Here is a 24,594-nt window from a genome sequence, read left to right as displayed (position 1 = left end):
AGCTTGAAGGGCTTGATGGGCTGTGCCTGGATGATGGAAAGGCAGTGAGGGGATTCTGATTGAACACTTCCTTGCTTTTACAGAGCAATGTGATTCTCTTTTAAATGCCCTTGCAGATGTAGTCTTGTTTTGACCTTGGAGTTCTCTGGTGAGTAGGAAAGGCATTCAATACCCCCACTCAAATACCATCCAGTGTTTCAAACCTGTGCCGAGGGCTCTGAGGAAAGTGACATTCAGAGAGGCCATGGGAGTGCCTGAAGTTACACAGCTGAGATCTATTTAAGGCACTTCATATCTCAGATAGCATTTCCAATTGTGCTTATGCTTAAAACACCCTAAACAAACAGAAAAGGGCACCAGGCTTCCTCACCTCCCCATGGACAAATCTCTTCCTCCAGTTACCTTCCAGGAGATGGTTAAAGACTGAGGTCAGGGCAAGTGGGAGCCCAGAGAATAAGAAGTCAACAGACTAGTTGGTTGGTAACTTTTCAGAGCCTCTTCTAGGCAACGAGAGAGGTATTGGGCCAATTCAATCTTCTGGTAAGGAGCTGAGAGGAGCAAAGAGCAAGAACAAAGGAGAGATGGAGGAAGGGAAGGGAAAGAGAAGTGGTGACCTTTTGCCTTTCCTATGCCTTGACCTCAGACCCTCTGGCCATAGCCCCAAAGTGAACTTCCTGTGTCCTGTGTTCAGTCCACCCTTCCCCAGTGGGCCTTCTTGGAAGACCAGGCCATTCAAAAAAAAAAAAGCCACTGCTAACAACTACAGATACAATAATGCACTTTCGGCATTTAAATAAGAGTTCTGAGTACACCTTTTAATTCTGTCATCTTTGAATAAACAGCATGGCCTTGATGAGTAACTATCCAAAAAAAACTCTTTTGGAAACTGACACTTCTGCAAAACAAATAGGCCCATACATTTCTAAAGACAAATACAGTTGGTTGAAAACCATTTGTTTTCTACAAATAATGGGATCTCCTCTTCTGTGTGAGGCAACGTTGCCCCAAACATTGCCACTTTCATGAATGCTGATTTATTTTTTGTAACTCTACCACACATTTCCAAACTACCACTTTCAGGAATATCCCTTTGTATCAAAATCTGGTGGCAAACAGCTCAGCATGGCCTCAATAGCTAAGCTTCCGCAGCCACTTATGGCCAGCTGTGACCTCATTTGCTCCAGTTCCTGTCTTTCCCCTGGCTCTACAATAAGTAGACCCTTAGACTATGTCATTCTCCTTTTATTAACAGGTGTGCCTTTCCTGGCAGCTTTTTCACAGAAACCATGTAGAATTTAATGTAGTCACACTGTTTAAAAAGGCATCCCCTCCTAACACAGGGAGCCCAGAATAAGAATGAGCCCCTTTAATCCTGTATAGCATAATGTAATGCCCGGATACACCCCAGAGTATATTAAGCAGATAATTAAAAAGTATTGGCAAACTTCCTTGAAGGATGGGAGAAAAAATATGGAACTATTAAACTTTACCACCAGCAAAACCCCAGATACTGTGTGAAACATTAGGGACACCCAAATCAATAGGCCAAGCCCTTGATCTTGAGGCTTGCTCTTGTGAAGTTTATGTATGTAGTAGAGAAGCTTAGCCTACCTATAGGTGTGTCTTGAGTCACCTCCAGAGGACCTCTTGTTGCTCAGATGTGGCCTCACTCTCTCTAAACCTAACTCTGCAAATGAAACCATTGCCCTCCCCCCTACATGGGACATATCTTCCGGGATGAAAGACTCCCTGGTGGCATGAGAAATGACTCCCAGGTCTGAGCCTGGGTCTGGCACCATGGGATCAACAATGCCATCCTGATCAAAAGAGGGAAAAGAAGTGTAACTAATAAAGTATTAGTGGCTGAGAGAGTTCAAATAGAGTCGAGAGGCTACTCTGGAGGTCACTCTTACTCAAGCTTCAGTTAGAATTGCTACCTATCATAACTTGCCAACCCCCAACCAAAACCATTCCTGCCAATCCTATAGAATACCTAAGGCATTATATGAGATTCTACAAAGGTTCAATGCCCTAGAATAACTTTCTAGAAACCCACAACCTCCCTGGACCAGATAAGACCTGAAATGCAGAGAAGCCAGCCTTTCCAGAACATCAACTAGTTCCATCCCCCTATCCCATATTATCGACAGTACCTTTCAACATGAAAAAGTTAGAATGGGCATAGCCCACATACCCCTAAAGAGTGGAAGAAAATTCGAAGATGGTGGTGGAGTTATATGGAGAAGGTAGAGTTTAACAAATGAGTATGAGTGCTGAATCATTATACTGATATTTCTTTTAGTCTCCAGTACCTTAGAGCAGCTAGAAGTAAAAATGTAAAATTGTGGAATTGTAACCCATACCAAACACTGAAATCTGTTCTACGACTAATCATTGTGATTTTGAAATTTATTGCTTTTTTGTACATATGTTATTTTTCACAAGAAAAGAAAAAAGAGGAGTATAACAGAGAAGATAAGATTTAACAAATGAGTATGACTGCTGAATCATTATATTGATATTTTGTTTGGTGTCCAGTGTCTTGGAGCAGTTAGAAGAAAAAAATGAAAAACTGTAGAACTGTAACCCGTACCAAGCTTTAAAATCTGCTCTAAAACTACTTGTTAAAATGCACTTGGAACTTTATTGCATTTTTGTATATATGTTATATTTCATAGTTGAAAAAGGGGGCCACCTAGACTGTCTATAGATATGACATAATATATTAACTTTGAATTTCTCAAAATCAAGTCAGTCAAAATTGTCAGGACCAACTAGTATAAATTCAAATCATCTTGCAGAAATGCCATATTTGAAAGGTGTCTTGGTTGGGAAAAGTGAGGAGTTCAGAACAAGCTTAGCCTTGAATACTTGATGAGAACATTCCTCTCTAAAAACTTTAGAACAGTAAGTCTCTATTTATATTGCAACATTAATTCCTTTCCATTGATGATAGAGGAAGGGTGTTTTATGAAAACCATATTAAAAAATATATTACACAACAAGAGTGAAAATGAAACAGGAAAGGAAAAAATCACTTTAGGTTCATGAAGCATTCTGGCCTGACCTTTGAAGAATATGCTGCTGATGAACAACTTTCTCCAAGAGGAAACCCAAATACTTATTGGAGGGATGTTTTAGTTTGCTGAAGCTGCTGGAATGCAGCATACCAGAAATGGAACGGCTTTTAAAGGGGAGGATTTATTGAGTTGCAAGTTTATAGTTCTAAGGCTGTGAACATGTCTAAATTAAGGCGAGGCTATAAAAATGTCCAAATTAAGGCATCCAGGGAAAGATCCCTTAGTTCAAGGAGGCCAATGATGTTTGGAATTTCTTTCTCAGCTGGAAAGGCACATGGCAAAGTCTGCTAGCTTTCTCTCCAGGCTTCTTCAATGGCTTCCCTGGGGTTTTGTTGGTGCTGGTCGCTCTAAAGCTTCTTCCCAAATGGTTCCTTCTGAAAGGACTCCAGTAAACAATCCCACCTTGAATGGATAGAGGTACATCTCTATGGAAACCATCTAATCAAAAGTTGCCACCCACAGTTGGGTGGGTCACATCTCCATGGAAACAATCAGAAATATCTCATCCAGCAATATTGAATGAGGATTAAAGGACATGGCTTTTCTGGGGTATATAATAGCTTTAAGGGATATTTCCAGGGATAAAGAGCCCATGTCTTTATGCCAACTGAAATCGATGATATTTAGGAGGATGCCCTCATGCAGAATGACCTAAGTTTGATTGCCCTCTGTGCTGGGGATGAGACATTCTCTGGTGTGACTTAAGCCACATTGGTCATTGCTGCAGTGGGCCGGTCCCTTAACCTCCTCCCCAAATTGTATCCACTTAGCATTTATTGAACAGCTAGTATGTATAAAGACATTCTGCTGAGTACTGTGAAGGACTAGGTTTAAGGCATGGTTCCTGCCTCCATACCATTCAGGGATATGTAACATCCGTGAACATGACTACACGAGATATATTAACAGTTTAACACAACAGAAGGGGGCCCTAAGGAAATACAGTGTTTTCGTTTCCTTGGCTGCCAAAGCAAATACCATGCAATGGGTTGGTTTAAACAATGGGAATTGTGGCTAGCAAAAAGTCCCAATCAAGGCGTCATCAAGACAATGGTTTCTTCCTGAAGACTGGTGTTTTAGGGCTTTCTACCTGTGAACCTTGTCCCTGGGCTCCTCTTTCACAGGGCAGTGCACATGCCTCCTAGTTCTTCCTGTTGAATTTCAGCTTCTTGTTTCTTGTCGCTTTCTCTGTCTGAATTTCCTTCCACTTATAGACTCCAGTAATAGGCTTAAGACCATTCTTGATTGAGGTGGTTCTCACTTTAACTGAAGTAACATCAGAAAAAGGTCCTACTTGTAGTGGATTCACACCCATAGGACTGGACTAGATTTAAAAACATGTTTTACTTGGAAAATACAGCCCCAAACCACCACACGCAGGACAGCCTGAAGAGAGGGAGGACTTTATTTGGCATCTTAACAAGACATAGGTGAGTAACATTTTGTTCTTTGTTAGTTCATCGAATTGCTGTGTTGTTTCTATTCTTGGGCCTCTCAGGTGTCACCACTCAGCTATTCCTCTACTCCCCGGCGTTGACATCAGAGGTGATTAAAGCCCCTGGTAAAACAAGCACAAATTTTGAAGTGAAGAGGTGCTTTTTGAAGCCCCTGCACCAGCAAAGGCAATAGCCTCCAGCATATTTCCACTGCGTCTAAACCCCTACATATGAAAGCAGTTATTCTAATGCTCCCTGGACCTTTTCTTTCAAAGGCTTAGAAGCTCTGTAATGGGTTTTCCTTGTCTAATGCTTTGACTGCCGGTTAATTTCCCAATTTGGAGCTAATTACTAAACTGCTTTAAATTTTAAGGCAAAGAGACAACAAACTTACTGACAAGCTTTCCATTTATCACCATGGTATCTGCGGACAGGGCTTGTAGCCAACAACAGAAGTTTCCTCTCTATAGTTGAACAAACTATTCCTTGTCAGTGTGACTTTGCCTGATGTTTTCATAGCAAATAACAGACTGTGTTGCTATCTTCATATATTAAAGTTTTAGAAGCGTCTGAAGCCTTTAAAGACCTGGGACCTGCTTCCAGATAATAACACAGAAAATAAAACTATAAATTGCACATTTTTCTGTCTGGCGATTTTTATTATAAAAGGCTTAAATTCATAGTCATTTGGACAGAGCCTTTTGCTCCAGCTTTGTGTGTGTGTGTGTGTGTGTGTGTGTGTGTGTGTGTGTGTGCCTTTCTTAGTTGATTCCTCATTTTACTTAAATTTATTTTCCATAACAATTTTGTTTGGAAGGGGCTGAGTTTTTGTTTGTTTGCTTTTTCTCTTTAATGAATCATGAACTTGGAATGTGAGCATGTTGTTTAAAAGTATCTTGTTAGGTTTAACCGATAGACTATTTCTTACCAAGAGTAAGGAAGAACCCACTTCTATCACCTTTTTAAAATGAGCAGTATTACATATGTTGGGTTGTGTTTAAAAATTATATGGGTGATATTTTAAAATGATATGACAGGGGGCAGGCCACGGTGGCTCAGCAGGCAGAGTTCTCACCTGCCATGCCAGAGACCCGGGTTCAATTCACGGCGCCTGCCCATGCAAAAAAAAAAAAAAAAGGATATGACAGGACATGTGCTGTTTATCAGAGCTGCTTAAACTGTATCTGTCTGAAGAGGTTTTTCCCATCCCCCACAGTCACTGGAAACGGTTCCCCCTGCAGTTGTGCTGCTAGATAACCTAACCTGTCTCTTCTTATGAAAGAACCTTTTTTTCTCATGTGGAATTTCCTTTGTATATCAACCCAATTTTGACTAAAACCATTTTTTTCATGTGCATGAAAGAAGAATGAGAACAAAAAAAATGCAACGTTAACAGTTGAATTTCTATAAAGATGTTCCTGACACTTTTCATCATTTAAAAAAATAAGCATATAACATATAAAAGTAGGAAATGTCATTTTAATAAGTTCAGAAAATTCTGTCTTCTCTAAGCAGCAATGCCTGATTAATTTTTTTTCTTTTCCTTCTTTTATCCTTTCACCCCTGTGTGTACTTCAGTCAACTGTCTGAGTCCCTACTCTCTGTCTAGCCTGAGATTTTCCTCTCATTTCTCACTTTCTATGCCATGTGGAGCCTAGTCAAAAGAGACAGCTCTTTAGAGAGGTGGGTTGCAAAGCGAAGTGGAGGGATGGGACAGTCACTGGAAGGGCTTGTGAGTTAAGGGTGACTTTAAGTGTGGGAGAGACTTGCTCCCAGGACGATGAGGAAAGGAGATCCCAAGGTGATACATGCGTGCACTGCCAGCCTGGAGGCAGCCTGCCAGACAAGTCAGACTTTAGCAGAGACTTCTTGGGGAAGACCGAGTTGGCTGAACATTCAGTGGAATTTGATGACATTGAGAGGAGAGTTATAAACCTGGGGTAGAATTTAGGGATAAATTAGTAATGAATATCACAGAAAACATAGACTTTTTTTTTTTTCAAGGCACATATTAACTCCAAGGAAAATAAAGAGTTGTGCAGGAAAGGAAAAATAATCAGCTATCAATAGTATTTGAATAGCCAAAATAAAGTATACACTGAATACTGACCTGATCAAAATGTTGATGTAACTATTTTGAAGAGAAGCTAAGAAAAACGGGGAAAAAAAGCCTATGTGTATATGTGAGTGATGGAGAGCAGGAGGTAGATGAAACAAGCAAATTCTCATCTTCCAAGTGAGAAGTCAGTTGATAACGCTTAATAGGAAAAGTGAACATAGTACACTACTTGAAAATAGGAAGATAGATGCCAAAATAATGAGTAAAAGTGGTCTCCAGGGAGCAAGAAATGGGAAGGAGGATCGGGGACAACTTTTTTATTATTATTATTGTTTTTTCTTTGTAGTAAGTGTTTTTTAGAATGACTTGACTCAAACTAAATTTGTAACTTTGATAAAAATACAGACATTTTATTTAAAAGTATTATAATCCTCATGTATTAGTTTTTGCCTCCTGCCTGTCTGAGGCAATCCCAGAGCAGAAGGGACAATAAATGACAGTTTGTAATTATGCATTCATGTGATCACTTCTTTGTCTCACTAATGGAAGCTCTCAAGGGCAGCTACGTGTCTGTCTTCTCATCTCAGTTTCCTCGGCACTGAGCACAGGGTAGGCACTCGATACACACTTATTGAATGAAATAACACATGACTAGGTCAACTTTAGAAGTCAGTGCTGACCAATTTTGTGAAAGTATTGATGGGGATTGAATCCCCTACAAAAGACTTGTTTGAATCTTAGTCTGCATTCCTATGGGTGTGAACCCATTTGTAAACAGTACCCTTTGAAGATATCCTTATTAGTTAAAGTATGGCCAAATTGAATCAGGTGGGCCTTAATCCGTATGCCAGAAAGCCTTACAAAGAAAGGAAATTCAGATGCAATTAGAAGAACCCCGAAACTAGAAGCCAGAGTGACAGGGGCCAGAGTGACAGGGGCCATGTGATGGAGGACTGCCATCAGCAGAAGGCAACCGACCTTGGGAGAAAGCGTGGCCTTGTTGACATCTTGATTTTGGACTTCTAGCCTCCAGTGAGCCAGTAATGCTGTTGTGCAAGCCAAACCATTGTGTAGTATTTGTCATAGGAGCTTGGGCAAGCTAAGAGAGGTATACAAAACTGAGGTGTTTATGGGTGAATTAACCCAACGTCTTGGGATTTGTCTTAAAATACACAAGGAAAAAAGGGATGGAGAAAAGATGAACAAGATTGGTAAAATGTCCATGAGTTTTGGGATCAGAGACTTCATATTATGCTCTCTACTTTTGTGTATTAGAAAATTCCTACTAAATATTAACAGCATCCCTAGAGTATATTAAGCAGATAATCACAGTATTGGCAAAGTCCCTTGAGAGAGGGGAGAAAGAATATGGAACTATTAAATCTTACCATTAGGGAATTCCCTGATACTGTGTTAAACTTTAGGGACACCCAAATCAATAGGCAATGCCCTTGATCATGAGGCTTACTCTTGTGAAGCCTATGTAGGTAGTGGAGAAGTTTAGATTATCTTTAGGTGTGTCTAAGAGTTACTTCTGGAGGACCTCTTTTGTTGCTCAGATGTGACCTCAGTCTCTCTAAGCCCAACTCTGCAAGTGAAATCATTGTCCTCCCCACTATGTGGAACGTGACATCCAGGGGTGAAAGTCACACTGGCAGCATGGGAGATGACTCCCAGGGATGAATCCAGACCAGGCACCATGGGATCAACAATATTACATCCTGATCAAAAGAGGGAAAAGAAGTGTAAATCATAAAGTACTAGTGGCAGAGAGAGTTCAAATAGAGCTGAGGGGCAACTCTGGAGGTTGTTCTTACTCAAGCTTCAGGTAGATCTTGCTACCTATCATAACCTGCCAATCCCCAACCAAGACCCTTCCAGCCAATCCTAAAGAACACCAAGGGCAATATATAAGATTCCACAAGGGTTCCAGGCACTGGACTAACTTTCCAGAAACCTACAATCTCCAGATGGGTCCCTGGTCCAAACAAGTCCTGAAATCTAGAGGGCCCAGCCTCTCCAGAACATCAGATAGTTCCATCTCCCTAACCCATATTAGTGACAGACCCTTCCAATATAAAAAATTTATAATTGCCATAGCCCTAACAACCCTAAAGAGAAGATTGGAAAGATCAAAGATGATGGTGGAGTTATGCATAGAAGATAGGATTTAACAAATGAGTATGAATGCTGAATCATTAAATTGATATCTCTCTTAGTCTCCAGTATTTTAGAGCAGCTAGAAGTAAAAGCCTAAAATTGTGAAATTGTAACCCAAGTCAAAGTCTGAAGTATGTTCTACAACTAATTGTGGTGCTGTGCTTTGAAATTTATTGTTTTGTATATATGTTATTTTTCACACAAAAAAAGGAAAAAAGTTGATTGTGGAGAAAAAAAATATTTAGGACTTCTAGCCTCCTATATTCTGGAGCAGCTAGAAGGAAACAAATTTGAAAGGATCATATGGTAGCCCATGACAAACTCTGGGATCTGTCCTGTAACTACTTGCTGAAGAGTGCTTTGAAAACTATTGCTTTTTTATTTCTTTGCTCTCTCTATATGTTATACTATATAATAAAAAAGTTTCAAAAAAGAAAAAGAACATGGCTTATGAGCCAAGACCTGGCATCACGGGACAGAGAAAGCCTTCTTGATCAAAGCAGGGAAGAAAGAAGTGAGACCAAAAAAAAGTTTCAGTCGCTGAGAGATTTCAAACAGAAAGGTTACCCTGGAGGTTATTCTTATGAATTATATAGATACCTCTTTTTAGTTGATGGTGTATTGGTGTGACTGGAGGGAAGTACCTAAAACTGTTGAACTGTATTCCAGCAGCCCTGAGTCGTAAAGATGATTATCTAACTATGTAGCTTTTACAAGGTGACCATGTGATTGTGAAAACCTTATATCTGAGGCTCCTTTTATCCAGGGTATGGAAGATGAATTTAAAAATAGGGATAAAAATAAATAAATAAATAGGGGGGATAAGGGGTTAAAAAAAAATGGTTATATTGAAATACTGGTGGTAATGAAAGGGTAGGGTAAGGGGTATGGGATGAATGAGATTTTTCTTTTGTTTCTTTTTCTGGAGTGATGCAAATGTTCTAAAAAGGATCATGGTGATGAATACACAACTATGTGATGATATTGGGAGACATTGATTGTATTTTTTGGATGGACTGTATGTGTGTGAAGATATCTCAAAAATATTTTTAAAAAAGAACATGGCTTTTCTGGGGTACATAACAGTTTCAAACCAGCACAGCCATATCATTCTATCTTCCTTCTTTCTTTCTCTTTCTCTCCCTTCTCCCTCTTTCTATTTATCAATCCATTTCTGAACACTTGAGCATGGGTTGTATACATCATGCTCCTTGAACACTTAATACTGTTAGGTACATTTCCCAAGAACAAAGATGTTCATTTATTTACCACTTTAAATGCTATTGTCAAGTTCAAGAAATTTCACATTGATATAAAACATATCATCTATATTCCAGTTTTTTCATATATCCCAGTAATATCCCTTTGAGCCTCCTCTTCTCCCTTGCTAAATCTCACCTGTGACCTTGTATTGCCTTTAGTTGTCATTGCTCTTTAGTTGCTCTCTCTTTTTAATTGCGGAAACATAAGGTTTCCCGTCTCAACCATTCCCAAGCATACTATTTAGTAGGATTAATCACATTACCTATATTAGTACCCTAACCACCTTCCATTACTAAAACCTTTCCATCTCCCTAAACAGATACCCTATGCTCACTATGCATTAACTTCCCTTTCCCACTGCCCACGGCTCCCAGCAATCTGTGCCCTAATTTCAGTCTCTATGAGCTTGCATATTCTCTGGTATTTTCTTTGCAGTTAAATGGAGCTAAACTATAACATTAGAAATCTTTAATAATGCTGTTTGCTTAATACCAGTTTAACCAGGAATATACACAAATTATGTTACTATAATCCTCCACCCCCCCCACATTTATTAGTTCTTGTCACAAATTATATGTTTATATTTTGAGTTCAAAATCATTCATTTATTATTACATTTTATGCATTTGCCTTTTAGATCCTTTGGAAGTGAAAAGCAGAGTTGCAAATCAAATATACAATAGTGCTGGCATTCATATTTACCTGTATTGTTCCCATCACTGGAGAGCTTTATTTCTCCATGTGACTGTGATCCATTGTCTATTGAACTTTCCTTTTAACCAGCAAAACTTTCTTTAGCATTTCTTGTAGGGCCAGTCTAGTGGTCCCTGAGGTCCTTCAGCTTTTGTCTATCTGGGACTGTCTTAATCTCTCCCTAATTTCTGAAACACAGTTTTGCTGGTCAGACGTTCCCTTATATGTAACGTGTTGCTTCTCTCTTGTGGCTTTCAAGTGCCAAATGTCTATGGCATTTGACAGTTTGATTACAGTATGGTGTAATGTGGGTCTATTTGGGTTTATCCTGTTGGAGTTTATTGGGCATCTTGTATGTATATCTTCATGCCTTTCATTTAATTAAATTTGTTTTCAACCATCATTTTTCTAATATAAGCTCTGTCCCTTTCTCTCTCTCATCTCCTTCTGGGACTCCCCAATGAACGTATGGGGATGCTTGAGGTGTCTCCCATGCTCCTCAGATGCTGTTGTCTTTTATTTATTCTTTTTTCTTTCTGCTTTTCAAACGGAATGATTTCAATTGTCTTATGTTCAAGTTCCCTGGTTCTTTTCTCCGCCAGCTCAAATCTACTGTTAACCACCTCACCCCCCAGAGATTTTTTAATATCTGGTACTGTAATCTTCAGACCTGTTTGGTTCCTTTACTTAATTTCAATTTCTCTATTGATTTTCTCTTTGTGTTCATTTATTGTTTTCCTGATTTTTGTTACTTCTCTGTCCTTTTTTTCCCTTTAGCTCTTTGAGCATATTAAGAACCATTTTTTAAAAGCCTTTATCTGGTATGTCCCAGGTTTGGTCCTATGCATTGATGGTTTCTAAAGCTTTAGTATTCTCCTTTGCTTGGACCATCACTTCTTGTTTTTTCTATGTTTTGCAACCTTTTATTGAAACCTAGACATTTTGATATTTTAACATGTTATCACTGGAATTTAGATTCTAAGGCTTGGATCCTTAAGATTCCTTAAACTTGGATACAGTAGTATTATGATAGAGTTTTCTTTGACCGCCAGGAGGGAAGGGGGGAAACAGCTTTCTAGTCTTTGAAGATTAACCCATTGAGTGCTCTCTTTCAGGGTTTAGCCACATAATGAGTTTAGAGAATAGGTCCAGGCTAAAGCATAGGGGCCTTCCTGATCCGTGCATGTGTCTTCTTGGGTATGTGCATGTGACCCTAGGAATTCTGTTTATATGTTTCTCAATATTTCCTCTTTCCTAAGAAACAGTTTCTTCATGGACCTGGGAACTGCATTGTATGTCCTACAGCCAGTAATTCCTTGCCTCAGGCAGCACAATCGGACTGCTATCACACAGCGTTCTGTATGAGAGTTCCATGACTTACCTTTTACATTTGGGGCAAGTTCTAGGATGGCAAATCCCTCAGGCCACCACCAGACAGAGTGGGCCAGATGTACCCGCTCCCACTACGTGCATGAGGGTGACTCTGCTGCTCTGCTCCTTCTGGAACTGGGACCAGGGGTCTGTACTGGGTATGTGGACTGACTCTGTGCTGAGCCAGCAATGGTGGGGTCAGGGGCCAGCCAGGCACGAGATCCTAGCTACTGCTTTCAATAGCCTTTATCTTGATTCAGTGCTTAAACTGTTACTCCAGCCCTTTAACTGTTTTCTGGAGATTTGAGATTCTTTGCCATACTCAGTGAAAGTGGTTGAATCTTGCCTTGGGGATCTCTAGCAGAGTCAGTTCAATCTCACTGTTTCCACCCTTCAAGTTGCAGCCCCTTTGTACTTTCTTTCATCAATTTTCTGTGCCTTGCCCCTTTCCAGTTCTCTGTCAACTGAACCAGCTGTTTTCACTGCAGCTGTGCCTGACCTGCCAAGTACTGTCAGGAAAACATCAAATAACCATGCTAAGTTCCATCTCCTTCAGGCCTCCTGTTTTAAGTTTCCCAGGCTGCTGAAGCAAATACCATGAAATGGTCTGGATTAAACAATGGGAATTAATTAACTTAGAGTTTTGAGGCTAAAAGAAAGTCCAAATCAAGGCAATGCTTTTTCCCAGAAGACTGTGGCTTCTGGGGCTGGCTGCCAGTGATTCTTGGCCCTTAGTTTGTCACATGGCCAGACACATGGCAGTGTCTCTGTGTTCCAATAATGTTCAGCTTCTGGCTGCTCCATCTGTGACTTTCTCTTTCTCATGTCTGGATTCACTCATTGATAAAGGACCCAAGTATTTAAGACCCATCCTGATTAAGGATCTTAACTGAAGTAACATCAAAAAAAGGGTCCTACCTTACAATGGGTTCACACTGACAGGAATAGAGGTTTAAGAACATGTTTTTCTAGGGTACATACAATTTCAAATTACCACAGCTTCTGTGATGCATATAGTAGTATGCTTGATGATATCCCATATGATTCTCAGGCTCTGTTCATTTTTTTCCATTCTTTTTTTTGCTCTTCAACGTGGACAATTTCAACAGTTTTATCTTCAAGCTTGCGAAACATCTCTTCTGCTTCTGTCAAGCCATCCTTAAACCCCTCTATTGAATATTTTACTTCATTAGTTGTACTTTTAAGCTCCGTAATTTCCATTTGGTTCTTCTTTATAGTTTCTATCTCACTATTGTAATTTTCATTTTGTTCAATATTCTTTTCCTGATTTCCTTTAGTTCTTTGTCCATGTTTTCCTTTAGTTGAATGATTTATGAGAGCTGTTCTAAGATCTTTGATTATTAATTCCAGAGACTGCTTTCCATCAAATTCTTTTTTTCCTATGACTAGGTCAAACTTTCCTGTCTCCTTGTATGTTTTGTAATTTTTTGTTGATAAATGGGCATTCCGAGTACTAATGGAGGAGGAGGAGGAGGAGGAGGAGGAGGAGGAGGAGGAAGAGGAAGAAGGGAGGGAAGGAGGAAAAGGAAAAAAACACTAACAAACAGACAAAACACACACATACAAAAACAAAGGGGAAAAAATGAAGTTCCCTGCCTCTCCCTATTTCTTGTTATGTGCCAGTGGGAAGCCAGAAGGTACTGCTGTTGAGGCCAAAACCTAGGCCAGGATCCTTACTCATTCTTCAGGGACCTGAAAGACCCCACAATTCTAACCAACCAAACAGAAAAAGAGGAGCACCAGCTCTTTGTGTCCCAATAGATGCTAGTGTAAGGCCAGAAGTTGCCACTTCTGAGTGAAACTAAGCCAACATTTGCACTGGGCTCTCAGGGATTCACCCGACTAAGCAGCAAAGAAAGAGAAAGAAGAAACTCAACCAACAAAAAAAGTGCACTGAGTCTTTAAGTCTTCGTAGATGCTGGTGTGAGGCCAGAAACCACTACCATGGAGAGGGCTGAAACCAAGGCCAGAGTCTATGCTGAGCTGTCAGGGACATGCCAGGCTAAGAAATGCCCACACACAGAAGCAAAATCAAAAACAAAGACAAACCCACAAAAATCAGCCAGGACAGTGCAGAAGCTCTTTACATCCAGGTGGATTCTGCTGGGAGGCTGGAAGTACTGCCACACAGAAGGCCAAAAGTGAGGCCAGCTGCTGCATTGGTCTCTCAGGGACTACTCCAACTGACCTCATTCTCACCCCAACTTTTAGAGGTTTCCTCGGTCAGCCCTGGCCCCAGCAGGCTGCTCTTGGAATCTGGGCCATGTTGCCACAGCCATTTGTACAGCCATTGTCATACATGGGGCTGAGCATTGAAGGCTGGCCACTGATTTCTGCTTTCACTCACTAAAGTGAAATTCTTGGCAACCTCCTACTTCTTTTGTACTCCTGTAGTTGTTTTCAATGTCCATTCTGGTTTAAGGTAACCACCTCATTAATTCCAATCTCTTTTTCCAATTCTTTCATTTTTCTAGTGGAGGGAATGATTTATAAAACTTCCTACTTCCTCATTTTGCACCTGTGCTTCAGCATTCGCTCTGCTTGCAGGTACCTGCATGATGCCTTCATCTCCTTCTTTATTCAAATGACACGTCTGTGAGGGCTTCCTGGTCTCTGGATCTAAAAGCACAACCTCCCACCAACTCCATAACTCCTCTTCCTGGCTTTATATTATCTCTTTGGCATTTATAACTTTAATGCACATTTATGTTTTGCTTACCTTGTTTATTAACTATTCCCCACACTAAGATAAATCAATGAGGGCAAGTATTTTTGTCCAGTTTTGTATCCTAGCACTTGGGACAATGTCTGGCATATAAAAGGCATTTGATAAATATTTTTTTAATGAATGAATGAATAAGGTGAGAAACAGGTCTGGAGAGATGTAAATAAGACTAGAGAAAATGGAGAAATTTAGTGAATTTAATATTGAATGAACCTCCTGAATTGTGAGTTGCCTTCATAAGGCTATGGGAATGTAGCTCAGAAGTGGCCAAAGCTATAAAGATCTATTTGACATGTATCAGCACCAACTCACTGAAGTAAGTGAGGACAGAGCCCTGGGGAACATTCACAGTTAAAGGAAGGACAGATGAAAAGGAGACAAAGAAAGAGACTAAGTGGGAACTTTGGGAGGAAAAACAAGAATATAAGAGAAAGAAGTGGTGAAAAAAGCTAAGGGAAGAGGGGAAGTGGCTAAGAGGGTTGCACACTTTAGAAAACTTGGACAAAACACAAATGAAAGAAGCCACTGGTCCTGGCAATTAGGTGGTCACTGGCAACATTTGTTAGAACAATTTTATTAGAATAGAGGGCAAAGGGGCTTGACCACCACAGGTTAATGAACAAACAAGTCATAGTGACGATGGGAAGACAACAAATACAGACTATTCTTCCAAGAAGTCTGGTTGTAAAAGGGAAAGACTATGGACAAAGGGAGGAGAAAGTGAGGTATTTATAGTAGCAATAACAATAATATTACTCATAATATTTATTACTAATAAATAACATTTATACCAGATACTCTTCCAGGCAATTTACCTGGAAAAATTTAATATTTCATTTAATCCTCGCCAAAATCCTATGAGGTAGGTTTTATCATATCCTCATTTTTACAGAGAGGGAAACTGAACACAGAAATACTAAGTAACAGATCTGCAAGTATAAGGAGTCAAACCCAAGGAGTTTGGCTTCAAAGTCTACACTCTAAAACAGAGTCACAGAACGATTTTTTTTTAAGGATAAGGATAAATTCAATCTGTTTGTAAGCTGGGAAAAAGGAGTCTGCAGAATGAGAAACTGAAGATATAAAAATGAAGATCAAGCCCTAGAAAAGAAATGGCAATGTGAGCACTGGGAAAACAGTTGGCTTCACATGTAGCAGGGACACATCGTCCTCTGAAGCAGGAGAGTGCAGCAAGCACAGGGGAAGGTGTAAGCAAGTGTAGGAGGTGGATTAGTACTCACTGCTGACAGGCTCTGTTTTTGATAGTGTAGATCCTGAGAGTGAGGCAGGCAGGGTTTGAGAAGTGCTGTAGCCATTACTGAATTAGGACAACAATGATCTAGAAATGCCAAAGGACGATCATGAAAAGCGCTGGAAACCTGAAGTTTATGATGGAGCTTATTACGATGGTTATTGGATGTTTTTCAGACAGGACTGGGCAGGCTAGGCATAGCTGCAGCAAAAACAGCTGGTTTAGCTGACAGAAGGCTGGGAAGGGTGGAATTGAACTGACTGACCCAGAGATCCCCAACGCAGGATTCAACCACTTTCACTGCAGTGAGGACTGGGCATGTCAAACAATCTTTCTCCAGCAATCAACTGAGGACTCTGGGTAGAGGCCAAGGGGTTTATGCTGAGTCTTTATGCTGAGCTCAGAAGGAAGCCAATGATGGGCTGTCAGGTCAAAAGGATAAAACATTTTGGGGGGTGATTAGCAACTGCCTACAGAGTCTCAAGGGAGACAGAGCTGCAGGTGGGGACAAAGGGGTTTCAGGGTATGTCAGCTAATCTGGGACCTGAACGTAGGGTGAAATGGGCCTGTGCAAGTAACTCAGAAGAAAGGAATAATACATTTAGAAACTCAGGAGTAGGGGTGCTGGGAGAGGCACCCCTGAGGTGTACAGTGAAATAGCATAATATTTTATGAGATAAACTTGAGGAGAGCCTCGAAGGATTCAGTATTCTTGCTTGAAGTGTGATTACTAGCAGCTCTCAAGGCAAAACTCAAGAATTAACTTCACAATTGTTCCAATTTGAGGAACAAGAAAGATTACAGCTAGGTCAATTTGGATTTAGTAAAATTTGTAAATCTTACTTAGATAGGTTTCAGTTTCCTTTATTAAGTTTTCATAGAGACTGAAAGTTTGATATAAGTATGAATTTATTGACATCAATTTCCTTAACACAGAGAGGACTGAAGAGCTGAAGACAATGATAATAAACCCACAAGATCTGAAGTTTGCAAGGACCATTCCTCTCCCCACCGAGAGAGAAAGAAAGGTGAAAGGGAGAAAGGAAGAAAGGGAGAGGAGAGAAGCGGAGGAATCTTCAGAAACAATCTGGAGACTGGTTTCAATTATAGCAAGAAGTAATGACAGTTTTACAATTTAAGCATTTTATCCAGAAACATATATCTATTCCATAGATAGCAAATCGATTACCATATAATTGAGTTTGAAAATATACAAAATATTTGTTGTTCTTACATACTGAAAGTAAAACCTAATTTTAAAAAGTGCACAGTAAAAACAGCTTAAGGAAACTTACAATATCCATGTATATGTATTGTTTTCCATTTTACTGTCAACATCAAATTCTGTATTTGCTTTACTGGTTACAAATATATCTTAAATGTTTCAAAGCCACTGACAACACTGACTATTCGACCAGGTCCAACAACATTTCAGCTTCCCGAAGGCTGAGCCCAGCACTGGACGCTGAGTCTTGGTTCTGCACCCCACGCGCAGCTGCGGCTCTGCAAAGAACAGTCACCGACCAGCTCTCGTAAACTATCGACTCTTGTTCTTTTTAGAATTTCCCTGTACAGAGAAAAATACCAACAATAAGAATACAAATGCCCAGAAAAATAACTCACATAGTTTATAAACCAAGCTGTCTGGAAGCCATACTTCATTATGGGACAGTTTCGCTTCCAAGAGGAACAAGAATAGCTGATGAACTTGCACTGCTAATGTCTATTCAATAATCACAAAGCAGTTTGTTACTTTTAACTCTCCTTGCTCCTTCCTTCCCTGGACCCCAGCCCCATTGGAAACTAGGGTTAGGTGATAAAGAAAAAAAAAAGCTATGTATCAAAACATCAAAAATTCATTTTATTCCAAAGATGAGAGAACTTAAGCTCTCATGAAACAATAAAAAGTTCTATCCCAAACATGTTTGCTTTGTCAACACTTTTTAAAGGTCTTTATAGATACGAATTTTAAATATGTATCAACTAATACACAAATGGCACTGGTTATCTACAAAAGTAAGCTTGAGCATTGGTTGAGAACAAGTTAGAAGGGAGCTGCCTTCATTTATTCCTAATTTCCTCACACATGGAGAATTGGACTTTCCAGTTCTGCATAATTTTCTTCCTCCGAAGAAGTCTGCTTCTTTGGAAAACATTTTAATTAAATTCCTATACTCACAGCACTGGATTATTTATTTGAATGTAGTTAAAATGGGAAATTTTAGGTTGCATATATATTACTACAATAAAAAATTAAAAAAGGAAAAAACAAAACAAAACATAGGACTGTACATTACAATTAACTCTTAATGTAAACTATGGATTATAGTAAACATACAGTTATAATAATATTCTTTCATCTATTGTAACAAATGTACCTCATTAATCCAAGGTATTAATAATGGGGGGTATACAGGAACTCTGCTTTCTGCACAATTTTCCTGTAAACCTATAACTTCTCTAATAAAAATAATTATTTTAAAAAGTCCTATACATAACTATTAGGTACAAATACATTTTTTTCATGTAAGTGGGAAGTGCTTACAGAATACAAATATTAAAAGCAAGATAATAGCAAACAGATAGTTCAGGATGTTTACTTGGTAGCCAATGGAGACAAAGTCAATTCAGCCATAGGATGATGCCATAACAACTGAAATTACTAACAAATAGGGAGGTAAAAAAAACAAAATGCAGAGATTACAGAATGATTAAAGAAAGGTTAACAATAGAAATTATGACTTGAAGAGGGATTTCTTATTCAGGTTTATTAATGGTGGTGTTCTGAGGAATGGATTAAAAATCTTTGACAGGACTTACTTGAAAATTCTCTAACTTCTAAAGTAGCTGTAACCCTTAGCAACGATGAATTTTGCTGTACTCAAAATTTAACCAAAACCAAATACCTTCTGTATCTCTAGAGATGGAAAAGCTTCCCTAGAACACTGCTGCTTCTTTTCAAATGTTAGATGCTAAAACAAGCTTTCTCCTATTACCACTAAAATAAATCATATATAACCATGAGAAACAAAATACGGTCTCTTTAATATATGTGCTTTCTTACTAGGAATGTATAACCCTTGAGTTAGCTATTATTCTGCTGGAATATCAGGGAGCCAAAAGGGTTAAAAGAACAGTCTTCAAGAGGACCTGCCCCTCTAACTCCCCCTAAGCTCAAGTTTCCCTTAGCACAAACCATATTATTTGGTTAAAACCCAGAACCATACATATTATTTGCTTATAATCATCACAAAGATGTCCTAGAGAAACAAAGAAACAACCTCCAAAGTAACCAGAGGTCAACCAATATCATGAAAATATACAGAGAAACGAAATTATATAGTGCCAACTCCAATGCATTAATATGGCATATTTTCCAAGGAGACCCTGGCTGAGCAAGATACTACCCTGCCCACATACAAAGCTACTAAACTAGAGCTTTGCTGCATTCACCTCTATTTCCTCCCCAGTGCCAGGCTATAGCAGGGACTTAATGAACGTCTGCTTAGACAATAACTAGCAGCAGCAGATTCCAAAGAGCACAAAGGCCAGAGACAGTAAGTAAATCCAAATGGAATACACAATGGAATAAAACACTTTTATTTAGCATAAGAATGAAGTCCTGAGACATGCTGCAACAAGGAAGAACCTTGAAAAGACTATGCTGAGTAAAATAAGCAAGGCACAGATAGACTAATATTGTATGAAGTCACTTATAAGAGATGTCTAGAAATTATCAATTCTTTGGAGACAGAAAGTAGATTAGAGGGTAACAGGGATGGGGGTAGGAAGGAAGTGAGAGTGTATGTTTGGTGAATATGGAGTGTTTGCAATAAAATTCATAAGAATAAAAATAGCTTACTTAAAACCATGGGCCATCAGAGATGACTGAGGCACAGAAACCAAGTCTCTGGCCCCATGAAGCTACCTTTCATGGCAAAGAGTACACACATTATGTTAGAACAACAGAGAAATGGCATGCGGATATGTAGTTCCATAGAAACTTACTATCCAGTATCTACTGACCCAGGAAGACAAGCTGAGGTTTTATGGGAAATGAAATCAAAGGATACTTTTGGAGTTAAAAGAGTAAACTTTCCTTAGTTCTATGGATATTTACGACACAAATTCACTAAAGAAGTACTCCAGTAGCACTGTTTTAGAGTGTCATATAAATAAGAGTGGTCTTCATCCTGAACCCCTTTGTGTGTCCCCTATGATACAACAATAGCAGAAAGGACAAAAACAAAAAACAAAAAACTAAAACTAAAAAGCAGCAGACAGTATTAGGACCTCAGAAGACAAATCTCAGAAAGGTAATTTTACTTTTGGATAAGAGTATAAATGATATTAAGGAAAATGAATTCCAAACCCTTCAAAAATTTTAACCTTTTGCTCCTGAAATGCACAGTAAAGACAGACTGTATGGCCAGCCATATTGGATATTTTATTTCAGAAACCACTTCTCCTCCTCTTTCGTACCTTATTGGACATCTTCAGTGTGTCAATCTCTTCTCTCTGTTTCGATAATGTCTCGTTCATGCTGCACAGGTGATCACTCATCATACTTAACTGATCCTCATAACTCCTCTTGGTAGTTGTCAGCTCATCCTGCAAAGCAAAGGAAAAGAGAGAGAAGAGAAAAAGAAAAACCACACTATTCGTACCACTCTAAAGCACTTTTTAATATATTAAGAAACTATGGGAAAACAACCCTTCATGGATACTTCATATAACGTTATCTGCTCAGCTAACATGAAGTAACCAGCAGGCTTGGACTATCAGAAATCAAACAAGAGAACAAAGTTAAAAAAAAAAAAAATGGAAAGAAGTTTTTCTCAGCTTTCAAAATACATTCTGAATTTCTTTCCAAAATGCAAGGGCTACCTGACCAGGGTAGGCATATAATTCTGCCTCACAGAACGAGAGGACTCAATGGTCTTTCTGAGTCCCCAGAACTCCCCAGAGCTCTAGGAGAGGTGAGGAAGCCTGTCTCGGGCACACTCCCACCTCCCCAGGGCTGGGAGGCTCCTGGCCACACCGCAGCACCGCCCTGAAAGAAGCACACCTTCAGCTCTCTTTCCATTTTTCACACCCTCTGGTCCCCCAAAATCTAGTCCTGGTGCCTTGCTAATCTGATAAACTAATCGGAAACAAGGAGGATGTGGGTAACACTGCGTTAATGTGCTTTTTCTTTCCTCCAATACCGTGTTTATATTTAACATGGGCTTTCTGGAGACAATGCTTTAAAACAAAGCAGTGAGTAAGGAGGGATATTTTGCAGCCCTGCTGTTCAGTTTAGGTCAGTTGTTTGAAACAGAAAACAGAAGGAACAAAGTAATGTGTACCGAACAATCCTACAGCCCTTCAGGATTGGTATTTTGTAGAAAAGAGGAGGGAAGGGAAAGATTATGAGTAAATATTATTTAAGGAAAAGCTGACTATTAAACCACTGAAGTCAAGGAAACAAATAATACAACTACTGTTTGCCTGATATAAGAAAAATGTGACTTTAAAATGAGTTAGAAATAAAGTGGCTAGGAAAAAGTATGTATAGAGGTCAAGTGCTACTACTTTGGAGAGGAACAGCTGACTATGCTGCCCAATAAATTTCAGTAAAAATGAAATAAAACTACTAGTAGTTAACACTTATGAACTTACCTGAAGTCTGCTGATATTCTGGCTAGCTAGTTTCATCTCTTCTGTCAATGTCTCTTTAGATTTCTCAGCCAAGGCCAGTCTTTTAGAGAGTGCGCGGCACTATTAAATCAGAAAATATTCCATTAACTCAAATGAGCATCTTCCAAAACCAACTCTACCTGAGGGACGATTACTAGAAAACAATCCCCAGAACCAAAAGCCATTCATTCATTCATTCACTCCTGAATTCAAATATCTGTTGATTCCTACAGGCATTATAACACACATTGGGGTACACATAAGGAAGATGCAGTCTCCACCATTTAAAAGAAATTTTTTTATTAGAGCAACTGTAAGTATATAGAAAAATCAAACAGAAAATACAGAGTTCCCTTATCTTGCCCTTTTTCCCTATAATTAACATTATGCATTAGTTCCACCCTCATTATTTTAATAATAAAAAAGTCTGCTAAGGCACACTCATCAATGTTTTTTCTGCTCCTCTCTAGCCCAATGACTAAAGCTTCTACCATTAATCAGCATTAATTTTTACTCATATTGGAAGAGAATGGAAGTGTTTTTTTAAAAACCTATCAATGGCTTCTGACCATGCAATATGGACCCAAAGACAAACTTTTCTTGTGTTTTAAGTCCCTCGTTAGAGACCACATTACAGAAGCAATAAAGGCTTTCCAGTCTTACCTTGCAGATTATGTTTTATCTACACAGAAAAAAAAAATGAGATCAGGACTGTAGGGAACCTAGCTGTCTTCTTGGAGAGTTCTACCAAAATAGGCTATCCAAAGAAAGATTAGACTATCAGGAGTTAAAAAAAGAAAAGCTGTCTTTCATACTATTGTTCAAAGAGGGTGTACAATTGGATCACTAAACTTTCGGATAAAACCACTGAGATGGACAAAGAGGATCTACAGAGACACATTTAAATGCTGTATCGACATCAGATGCTCAGACTAACCATTCCAGTAAAGTCATACAGTCACCACTTCCTGTTTATAGACAAGGAAAAACTAGGACAATTTAAAAATTCTTGCATCACTATTATGTTGAAGCCATTTGTTAAGATAAACAAATCTTCTCTTGGAAACAAGCAGCCTTAAAAATTCTTTCAGTTATTCATTTCATTACTTATAAGAGTACTTCAGAACAGTTCAGCCAACTAAATCAACCACCCCCTATTAGCCAAACATATTCTATACACTCAGCACTGAACGTGACAAAAAGGAAGAGACTTGTGCAAGACACGAACCCTCACAAAGATGACAATCAAGTTTGGTACACTAACTCAGAAATCAGTTCAGGAACCAAACAAGAAGGATGTGATTATCTGCCGCACTGCATGGCTCCAATAAGAACTATGGCAGTTTCATTGCAAGTCAACCGTTTGCTGTCCTTCCTCTTTCTGCAGCCCAACAAGCACTGCCACTATTGATCAATTTATCAAACATGTATTCAATAGTTGCTTGGCAAACAGCACGGGGCAAGGCACATCATTTATTCTAGCAGGAAAAGAGAGAAGCAAGCCCTCTCAAGTGCTAGCAAGTGACCTCCTACTAACCTGTTAACCTCTTCAGTACAGGAGTAAAGTATAGATGAAGGCAGGCCCCACTAAATAGCGTTGCCCTTTCTTTTTAAATTTATTTAACAATTTTAAACATTATAATTCTCTCTCTGCACCCACAATTGACCCTCTAAGGTTTCAAAACAGACCCCCTTAAAGGTATTCTTGTGTGTAGGACTGTATCCATTCTGTCTTATTCTGTGTTTCTCAGTTTTTGATATCTATACTCTTTCACCCCCCACCTCCACACTATTCTGCTCTATATATCATGTATAATTTTGGGTGATTTTCTTGCATAGTATTTTTTCTAATTCTCTTTAAAAATGAATTATTTGGTGAGGGAAGAAGAGAATTGAGAATCTTACAAAAAGTAAGATTTTATATCTTTTAAAGGTTATTTTCTCATATAGGAATTCACATTCAACAAATTTATTACTTGGAAATCAGAGATAAAAAAAGAGAGGCAGACTTATTTTGCTTTTTAACTTTCCTATATGAGTGCCCTGAAAATTCCTTGATCTGCGAATGTCTAGCTCCTATAGCAAGTAATCTGTAATAATAATGTTCTAAACATAACTCTCCACTCACCTCAGCATAAAAATGCACCGACTTACTGTCAGCCAGCTGCAGCTGAGATGTAAGTTCCACTATCCTTGCCATGTAGTGATTTTTAATTAAATCTTCACGAGATTCCACATCTGGAATCTAAACAGAGAATGCATAAAAAAATAAATGCCAGTGAAATGAGGCACTTAAAAAAAGAAAAAGATGACGACGACATTATGTGTGTTTTCATTTGTAATTTGACAGAACATGATGGAAACCCTGTTTTCCTCCCTTAATAACTTCAGTCAGGGCAAATCAATGTATATTCCAAATGTCTTTTATGCTACCCCTTGCCTATTTCAGAATGAAGTTGCAGCTTCAGAGAATAAAAGAGAAGTACTGGGAGCCTACTGGGCCCAGGTCCCTCCATCTAGCCTGTATTAGCCAATAAACTGCCTTTTAAAATTTCCATTTCTCTGACTCCTATGTCTACCTCTCAGCTGGAAAAGGGAAAGGAAAAAAGGGGTATTTATTAGAACTCTTAAATTCTGAACATTCTCCCTCCTCTAATTATCTTAGAACAGTTCTAATGCTCTTACACATATTAACAAACTAAACTAGTTCTATTATTAACGACACACTGTTTAGTTTAGTTTCAAAATATATGGAGAAATTCAAGCTTATTTAAGTTAAAGTTCAATAAGGAAATCAAAGAATATACCAACCTACTAGAACTATATTTACCAGCTTACCATACAGAGTGGCAAAC

At 39.0% G+C, this 24,594-nt stretch overlaps 1 protein-coding gene across 4 annotated transcripts in view; it reads right to left on the bottom strand.

The window, feature by feature from the left end:
• Positions 1 to 16,573: 16,573 nt before the first annotated feature.
• Positions 16,574 to 24,594, bottom strand: part of PPP1R21 (protein phosphatase 1 regulatory subunit 21) — a 71,811-nt gene continuing 63,790 nt past the window's right edge. For 2 of the 4 annotated variants that reach the window (XM_077134170.1, XM_077134173.1), the window contains 4 exons: positions 23,868 to 23,984; positions 21,722 to 21,820; positions 20,543 to 20,671; positions 16,574 to 17,627 (listed from right to left, as the gene is read on the bottom strand). In XM_077134170.1, coding sequence (XP_076990285.1) covers positions 17,598 to 17,627; positions 20,543 to 20,671; positions 21,722 to 21,820; positions 23,868 to 23,984 — 375 coding nt within the window. In that variant the 3' untranslated portion in view covers positions 16,574 to 17,597. The remainder of the gene's footprint in view (positions 17,628 to 20,542; positions 20,672 to 21,721; positions 21,821 to 23,867; positions 23,985 to 24,594) is intronic. The other 2 variants (XM_077134171.1, XM_077134172.1) reach the window with 1 other exon arrangement.

This window comes from Tamandua tetradactyla, chromosome 17 (assembly GCF_023851605.1).
Source record: "Tamandua tetradactyla isolate mTamTet1 chromosome 17, mTamTet1.pri, whole genome shotgun sequence".
NCBI lineage: Eukaryota > Metazoa > Chordata > Mammalia > Pilosa > Myrmecophagidae > Tamandua > Tamandua tetradactyla.
Note: the sequence above shows the minus strand (reverse complement) of the source record. Positions and strands in the feature narration are given on the sequence as shown.